Source organism: Salarias fasciatus, chromosome 7 (assembly GCF_902148845.1).
Source record: "Salarias fasciatus chromosome 7, fSalaFa1.1, whole genome shotgun sequence".
Lineage (NCBI taxonomy): Eukaryota > Metazoa > Chordata > Actinopteri > Blenniiformes > Blenniidae > Salarias > Salarias fasciatus.
The window spans coordinates 7558982-7567999 of record NC_043751.1 but is presented as its reverse complement, the minus strand read 5'-3'; the positions used below and the strand labels follow the sequence as shown (position 1 = coordinate 7567999).

Here is a 9018-nt window from a genome sequence, read left to right as displayed (position 1 = left end):
CTTTCCTGATTTTTTTATCTGAAACCAACCTTCTCCTTCCTTTATCCTCATCTCACCTCCATCCCAATCTTTTTCTTTTCTACGTCTGCCAGGTTTTTGCGCTGCTTGAACGAGTCACAACATTAACGAGTTTGAGTCAGTTAGCGGCGAAAAGCCACATGTCCTTGAGCCTCCAACCCATGTAGCTGCAAATTAAAAAAAGAAAAGAAAAAAAAAGATGAACCCAAGTGCTTTTGAACCCCCGCCTACTGTAGTCGCTGTCCTGTGCTTAGCTCAGCCAAAGCTACCTGGAAACACGGCACCCTCTCCCCCGGTCTCCACCATTAAAGAAGTGATTCTTGCTGCGGGAGAGGGCCGTCCTCCCTACACGTGCACGTGCACGTGCACTGCTGTGGGTGGACGGTGTCCACTCCCTCGAAGACATCGCTTCTCTTAATGGAAACTGCTCACTGTTTGAAAAAAAAAAAAGTAAAAAAAAAAGAAAAAAGCATTTCTGCGACTGGTCATGAAGGCAACACCTGGTGCAAAACAAACAAACAAACAAACAGAAGAAGTTTGTGCTGAGTCAGCGCTGTTGACTGGCCTGCCGGCTTCATTGGGCTGACGGACACCAGGCAGAGGCGTTCATGGCCGCGCTCCCGTTATCTGCCCACGCGTCTCTGCTTGTGTCTGACGGGGCTGCTGGCCCGGGGCCCCCCCTCACCCGGGCCCGCCCCCCCTCACCCTCTGCCATGTCTCCTGCAGGTGCCCGAGTGGACCAAGTGCAGCAGCCGCGAGAAACGCAAGGAGAAGAAGGTGGAAAAGTCGTTCTACTCGGACTCGGAGGGCGAGTCCGGGCCGACGGAGTCCGCCGACAGTGGTAACTGTGGTGGTGGTGGGGGGCAGGAGGGGCCGGGGGGCCGAGGGGGGGTAGCTGGTTCTGGGAGAGCCAAGTGGGAGTGTGTGGACTACGTCCCGGGTGTCATGAAGACTCGGCTTTTGGCAGACGAAGCAGTCGCTTCATGTTTGACTCCTGCCTCCCTGACCCCCTTGACCTCTGACCCCCTCCTTCCCCTCAGAGTCGGACTCGGCCAGCGGGTCGGAGAGCAGCAGCAAGGAGAGCGGCTCGGGATCAGAGAGCGAGGAGAGCGAGGAAGGCTCCGATTCCGAGGAAGAGGAGGAAGACGAGGAGGAGAAGAAGAAGAAGAAGAAAGAAACGAAGAAGCCCGTTCAGGAGAGTGAAAGGTAGAACAAAACCAGAACCAACGCCCGGGGAGTTTTCTGAAGAGAGCACATTAAATCACGTCTTCCAGATTTATTCAGATCCAGATCATGACCCATCGCTGCTGAATTCCTCTTCTCCACTCCTCCGTCTGTCTCACTCCATCTGATCGCTGTGTTTGGGTTTCAGTGAGCAGAGCAGCGAGGAGGACGAGCAAAAGCACGCGCCAAAGAGCAAACAGCGGAAGAGCGAGTCGGAGTCGGACAACGACGAGGAGAGCGAGTCTGAAAGCAGCCAGTCGGAGTCCGAAGACTCCGAGTCGGAGGTGGAGGTGAAAAAGAAGAAGAAGGTACGGATGAAGCCTGACAGAAGGAACCCCGTGGCACCACTGCAGCTTGAAACTACAAACGAGAAAAATTATGTTAAAAACTGATTTTTATGAAGTGATGATCCTGATTGGTCGATCTCTTTCCAGCCAGTTGAATCTAAACCTCCTTCGAAACCTGTGAAGAAAGAGAACAAGAAGGAGAAGAAGGAGATGTCTCTGCTCGACCTGGACGACTGTGAGTGTCTTCGTCTCCGGTCCCTTCTAGTTTAGCTTCTGGGACATTTCGCCGGATTTGGGATCAGAGAAGTGAACCGTTTCTTCCTGATTCTTCTCTGACTTGCTGCCCCTCCTCAGTCGAACCGGCTCCCTCCCCTCAAGTCACGCCCGTCAACAGCTTCCTGTCCAACAGCCTGGTGACGGACCTGGAGGGCCTGTCCCTGTCCGACTCCGTCCTTTCCCCGGCGGTACGTCTCGCCCCCCGCCTCCCCTCTCGCCCTCGGCTCTGCTCGGACTGACGGCCGTCTCTCTCCCCTCCCAGACCATCGCCCCGTCCAGCGCGCTGAAGAACTACGAGCTGCTGCACCGGATCACGGGGGGGGGGGCTGTCGGTGGAGTACTGCTTCAGCCGCCAGCCCTTCAGCCCCGACGCCAACATGGTGGCCGTGCAGATGCAGTTCACCAACAGCGCCACCGCCGACACCAAGAACCTGCACATCGAGGACGCCAAGCTGCAGTCGGGGATGAGAGTCAAGGAGTTCCCCGAGATCGGTGAGTGATGAGGAACGCCGGCCGCCGAGTCCTGAAACCTGACACCTGGACGGCTCTGAGAACTCGCCGGGCTTTCCACAGAGCTGCTGCCTGCAGGGGAGACCGCCACGGCCGTCATGGGCATCGACTTCTGCGACTCGACGCAAGCAGCAAACTTCCAGCTGTGGTGAGAACGACTCACTTCTGGACTTGATGTATTTTGGATTTAAGAGTCTGTTAAGCAGTGAAAAGCTTTCATCTGACTGATGGAATGTTCCGGTTTGGTCGCAGCACCCACACCAGGAAGTTCTTCGTGTCGATCCAGCCTCCGGTGGGCGAGCTGATGCGCTCCGTCTTCCTCACAGAGAACGAGTTTAAGAAGGAGCAAGGTGAGGCCGGCACGGGCGGGGCGGTGGAAACGGAAAGCCTGCTGAGCTTCTTCCTTCTTTTTCAAAAGTGTTTGAGAAAGTTCAGAAGATTTGTAAACAATACAGGACACTTATTTTGGTGGTTTTTTTTTATTTCTAAATCCTCCAAACTGGTGGGCAGCATGTGTTCTGAGGTGATGTTGGTTTTTCCAACATGGTGACTCTTTACTGTCGTGTCCCCCACATAGAGAAGCTTTTACAGAACCTGGGTAAGTTTTCCTCTATAGCTCCGTCTGTACGTCCACCTGCCCCCCCCCCCACCCCCCACCACCACCTCTTTCTTTTGGCCCCCCACCCCTCCTCGTTTCCAACCTGCTGCCCGGCCACCGATCCCGACTCACTTCTTGAGCGCCTAAAGAGGAAACTCCGGCTCACAGCTGCACCGCTCCGCCTGCTCTCACAGCCCGACGAGGTTCTACAGTGGACTTAGGAAAAAAATCCTAATTCTGATTTATTTCTCAGAAACACAAGATAAAAGAAAAATCTCCTGAAACAAATAATCTGAGATTTACTACTAAATTTTGACTTTTTTCTCAGAATTCTGAGTTTTTTTGTCCTAAATTCTGGGATTAAAATCAGAATTATCAGACAACCTAATCTTATTTGCAGCTTTTCTCTCAGAAAGTCAGAATTCTGAGTGATTTCTTGCTGAAGGTATTCTCGGATTTCTAGTTTCTTTCTCAGAAATCTGATTTAGAAAAAAAGTTACAAATCTCAGAAACAGTTCAGATTTCAGTTTTATTTCTGAAATCAGAGTCTTAATTCCAAATTGAGTCTTGGAATTCTGAATTTGTTCCCTCAGTATTGTAAGAAAAAAAAAATGAAATGATAAAAAATCAAGAATTCTGACATTAATGTCACAATTCAGAGAAAGTAGGGAACGGATATTTTTGGGGTTTGTCTCTCGACGCTCAGTAGGAACCAGACTGTGAGAGCAACAGTTCACTGTTTTTGTTTCTGTCTGAAACCGTCCGCTGCAGGAAGTATTTTACTGTTCTGATGTTTCCCACATTCTGAATCCAGTTTTTAATTTTTTTTAATGATTTACTGCCCCGCACACAGTAGTTCTTTCTGAATACAGTATGTGGAGCCCATGAGGAGCATGCAAGGTGGTGAAGCTGGTGTCAAATTACAAGATCTACAATCTCATTGCTCTTGAAAGGATGACGCTTCTACTGATAACTCTAAGACTTTCTCTTTCTTCCGAGAGTGTGATACTGCAGGGAGTAGCTCCCTGTTCAGCCCGACGAGCATTACATGATGTATGTGAACGAATTGGAGATTCAAATTAGACATTTTGATATTTAATAAGAAGTGGTATTGGTACTTGGTAGGTCAGTACTAGTATTTGTGCTTAAAAAATGTGGAACAATACTTTAAGCAAATATTCCAGATGTTTGCAGCATTGAGAGCTGATAAAGAAGTAGTGTCTTGACTCGTGTGTTCAGTGGGAAGCATCAGCACATTCACTGTTATTGGTGGAGTCAGTGAAGCAGAAGCCGAGGTCTGCAGTTCGTCTCCGGTACTCTGCATGTCCGATCTCCTCTCGTCAGTGACGTCTCCGCTCCCGGCTCGCTCTCTCTGCTCGCAGGTCAGCTGATGGGGATGAACGAGATCACGGAGAAGCTCACGCTCGACGCAAAGTGCCTGAACGAACACGCCATCGTCCAGAGAGTGACGGCTTCCGCCAACCTCAGCAGGGTGCCGTGCGGCTCGGACCGGGAGTGCAGGTGAGGCGTGCGATCGTCGCGACTGGTCCCTGTTTTTACGTGTTCATCAGACGATCTGACCCGTTTCTCCTCCTTTACTCTGCGACTTCTGATCTGCTGCTTTGACCTCAGTCCTCCCCTTCCTCCTCCTCTTCATCCTGTCTACAGGTTCGCCGGCAGGACGGTGACCAGCGGCAGCTTGGTGCTGGTCACCGTGGCGACGGGGGAGGACGGATCGGCCCAGCTGACGGTCAACTGCGAGAAGATGGTGATCGGCACCATGCTGGTGAAGGACATCCTGCTGGCTCTGACGCAGTGACCCCGCCTCCGACCCCGCCCCTCCCCCCTCGCCTCGTCCGTGTAGTGTCGCCCGCGTTCCTCTTCGTCCGTCGGGAAGTTTCCAGAGCGTTCGGAGCCGGAGGGCAGGAGAACGAGCGCAGCTCTGACGTTGTTCCATCCCGCGGGATTTAATGGGTCAGACTAGGAAACAAAAACCAGCAGTTCGTTCAGAAGCCCCGACATCCAAACTTCAACTCTGCTCTGAAGCTTTCAGGGTTTTCAGAGGATTTGGTTGCTCATTTGTCAAATTGAGCATATGATCTTTCCATTTAGGAACTAAAGCTTCCTCTAGAAAAAAAAAAAAAAAAACTGATTGTAATTGAACAAAATATCACAAACTGACAGTATGAACACGTCTAAATAATCTCTCTTCTTTATTTTGCGACTAACTTCATGCCTAAACTCACTGGAAACAGCAAAACATCTCCGGAATTTGAATGTTTGCACGACATGTGATAATTCTATTTAATTGAGATCAGCATAACTTGAAATTGTGGGCAGAAGGAGACAAGAAAAGCTTTGTGATGGGCTGTTGTTGCAAAAGTAGCCTGTTTAACCTTACAGTACCAATTTGCACCACAAGGTGGTGTCTTAAGTCACTGAGAATGAATAGAAGTGGACACTAGGCTGTGACATGTTGGACGTTTTTTTATTCAACCTCCACAGTCAGTGTTTGCGCTTTTACGTTTGCATGTCTTTCTCCCAATCTGAAACCGTTGCATCTAAAAAACAAAAGCCAGAACTAAAGCGACACGAGGTATTCGAAGGACAAATACTAAAGTGACGTAATAAAATATCTTTATCTCAAATTGATCTGTTAGGCAACAAATGAGCAACTAAATCTGCTGAGGAGAATCTGAAAGCTTTGCACTCACAGTTTAATTCAGTCAAAATTAAAGTTTGAAACTCATATTCAAAGTGATGAATCGCTTCCGCTTTTTAGAAATCAGTCCCTCCTTTTTTTGTTAAGTTTTAGCTTGTTAGATATTATTTTTCCCTCTATTTTAAAATGTTAAGAGTTGATATATTCCCCTGAAAGCAGGTGACTGTAAAACACATCCAGCTGAGATCAGTCCTGAACGTCTCATTGGGAGTCTCCACGGCTCTGCTGGCTCCCAGAATCCTCCACTTTGAAACAATAGATGCAGTGAACGGCTGATTGAACCCAGAGGAGACCGTCCACACGTCCATCACAGTCAAAACTGAGCGTGTATAAATGTTGTATTTCAACATGAAATATAAGATGTGGTGTGAGTGTGTGTGTGTGATGACACTGACAGACATGAAATAGCTGTTTTTTTTTTGTTTTTCTCACACCTTACTTGAAATTGTCATGAATTGTCATCAGAATGAGAAGTTATTGGATCAAATTTTTACTTTTGTTGCCTGAGGAAAAAAAACTTGAGCTTTGTTACTGTATAATATTTTATTATAATTACACATAAATTCACAGCAAGGAATTGCACAGATAATCCCCTTATGGTAGTTTTCTGTCATTTCACCCACATAACATGAAAAAAACTTAAATAAACATTTCCTAGGGAACTTCCTCATAGGAAAATTAGCTGACCTCTGAGACTCTATCTCGCCTTATGAATGGCAGCTTCTTCCAAATTTCTGGTCAGAATTTCATCAAATTTTGCTTTGAAACTGTGCTGACTTCTAAAATTTGAAGTAAAGTGTGACTGACAGTCCTTCACGTCCCTTGATTACAGGCGAAAGCTCATTTTTTGGACCCTGCTGCGTCCGGCAGCTGCATGTTTCTTAACTTTTTATCTTCTGTTGAAAAATGTAAGTGACACACTCTAGTAGGATGACTGCTGGCCAATTTTTGTTCCACCGTTTGACTTCTCGGTTCCGATGTTTCATGTCGGAGGTGTTCTGCCATCGATGTAAAAGAGAAACCGCCGGGTTAAAGATCCACCGCGTCACAGCTCACGCCGGGCCTTGTGTCATCCGCTTCCAAATATCCAAAAGTCGCTCTATCATACCCTGTGTGTGGTTGTGAAATGTGATCCTGAGGTATTACAAGTTTATTTATTATACAAATAAAAGTACGGAAACCGTCTCTGCTCCTGTTCAGTGAACGTCGTGAAACCTGTGGCTGTGTATGAGGAGGCGTTACGGTTCCAACATCTCCCTGCTTCAACACACCTGAGTCCCATGAAGTTTCCTTCACCGAGATGAGCGGAAACCTGATCAGGAACCACTCATCACAATCAGCTGTGTTGAGAACATAAGTTACAGTTGTGGCAGGGCAGGGGATTTTTAGTTTATATGTGCAGACAATGCCACCTGGGGAGTTTCGCCCCAGGAAATAGTTAGGCGCATGGGTGCAAAAACTAGCACAGGTCCCACACAGGTTCATTTTCACAGATATTTTTGTCATATTCCAGATGTTGGTTAAGTACATAAGTTGTTCTTGATTCTTGAACCTGGACCAGACAGCCAGCTGAGGCCAGAACACTGGGGATCCCTGCTCCTGTATTTGGTTTCAAAAAGGACAGAAAATGCATAACTCATAACAATATGCATTAAACTACATTTAGTAATAATTCTGTTATTTCTGATATGAAACAACTTTTCTTTGTTGCTTTTCTATCAGAAGCTGCACATCTGATATTTGCTCTGTTGGACTGTAGCTACACACACATTCTCACTGTAATTACTGAACGGGTGCAGGAAGCCTTTGGTTTGTCTGTCAGACTGTATACGTAGAATATGAGCAACACCTCTGGACAAAATATCCTGCAGTCTTGGTCAATTTATAATGTTCTTTTTTTTATTCTTTATTTGCATATTTCCTCAATGCACATGAACACACATACACACACACGCACACGCCCACACACACACACACACACACACACACACACACACACACACACACACCTTTTTTTTGCGGGGGGGGGGGGGGGGGGGTTAATTGAATTGTGCCTAGAAATTAGCTTGTTTTTTCTTTTGGTTTAACCAAATTGTGCCTGGAATGCAGCCCTCTTTTTTCTTTTTTATCCTAAATTTGTTGTGAATTTTTTCTTCTTTCCCTCTGTCTTCTTTTTCTCCGTCCCCAGTTTCCTTTCGATTTCATAATTTCTGTCCAACTGAGCGAACTGGACAGAAATCACTTCTTCCAGCTCTTCCGGCTCTTCCCGCTGCAACACATGAACAGCTTCCTCCACCAGCTCCACCGGCTCGACTTTTTAACTGGCTCTACAGTCTCTACTGTCTCCACCGGCTCTACCGGCTCTTCTGTGTCCACCGGCTCAACTGTCTCCACCGGCTCTACCGGCTCAACTGTCTCTACCGGCTCTTCTGTGTCCACCGGCTCTACTGTCTCCACCGGCTCTTCTGTCTCCACCGGCTCTACTGTCTCCACCGGCTCTTCTGTGTCCACCGGCTCTACTGTCTCCACCGGCTCTTCTGTCTCCACCGGCTCTACTGTCTCCACCGGCTCTTCTGTGTCCACCGGCTCTACTGTCTCCACCGGCTCTTCTGTCTCCACCGGCTCTTCTGTGTCCACCGGCTCTTCTGTCTCCACCGGCTCTTCTGTCTCCACCGGCTCTTCTGTGTCCACCGGCTCTACTGTCTCCACCGGCTCTTCTGTGTCCACCGACTCTACTGTCTCCACCGGCTCTTCTGTGTCCACCGGCTCTACTGTCTCCACCGGCTCTTCTGTGTCCACTTGCTCTACTGTCTCCACCGGCTCTACTGTCTCCACCGGCTCTTCTGTGTCCACCGGCTCTTCTGTTTCCACCGGCTCTACTGTCTGCACCGGCTTGACGATCTCCACCGGCTCTTCTGTTTCCACCGGCTCTACTGTCTCCACCGGCTCTACTGTCTCCACCCGCTCGACTGTCTCCACCGGCTCTACTGTCTCCACCAGCTCTTCTGTGTCCACCGGCTCTTCTGTGTCCACCGGCTCAATTGTCTCCACCGGCTCGACTGTGTCCACCGGCTCTACTGTCTCCACCGGCTCTTCTGTGTCCACCGGCTCTTCTGTGTCCACCGGCTCGACTGTGTCCACCGGCTCTACTGTCTCTACCGGCTCGACTGTGTCCACCGGCTCTTCTGTGTCCACCGGCTCTACTGTCTCCACCAGCTCTACTGTGTCCACCGGCTCTTCTGTGTCCACCGGCTCTTCTGTGTCCACCGGCTCAATTGTCTCCACCGGCTCGACTGTGTCCACCAGCTCTACTGTCTCCACCGGCTCTTCTGTGTCCACCGGCTCAATTGTCTCCACCGGCTCGACTGTGTCCACCGGCTCTA

General features: G+C 48.9%; 1 protein-coding gene across 1 annotated transcript; it reads left to right on the top strand.

Moving 5' to 3' along the window:
- Positions 1 to 2102: 2102 nt before the first annotated feature.
- LOC115391967 (AP-3 complex subunit beta-2-like) lies at positions 2103 to 4763 on the top strand. The gene is made up of 5 exons (XM_030096402.1): positions 2103 to 2297; positions 2379 to 2463; positions 2568 to 2665; positions 4296 to 4434; positions 4582 to 4763. Exons 1-5 carry the CDS (start codon positions 2183 to 2185, stop codon positions 4730 to 4732), a joined length of 588 nt encoding a protein of 195 aa, XP_029952262.1. The 5' UTR covers positions 2103 to 2182; the 3' UTR covers positions 4733 to 4763.
- The last annotated feature ends 4255 nt before the right edge of the window (positions 4764 to 9018 follow it).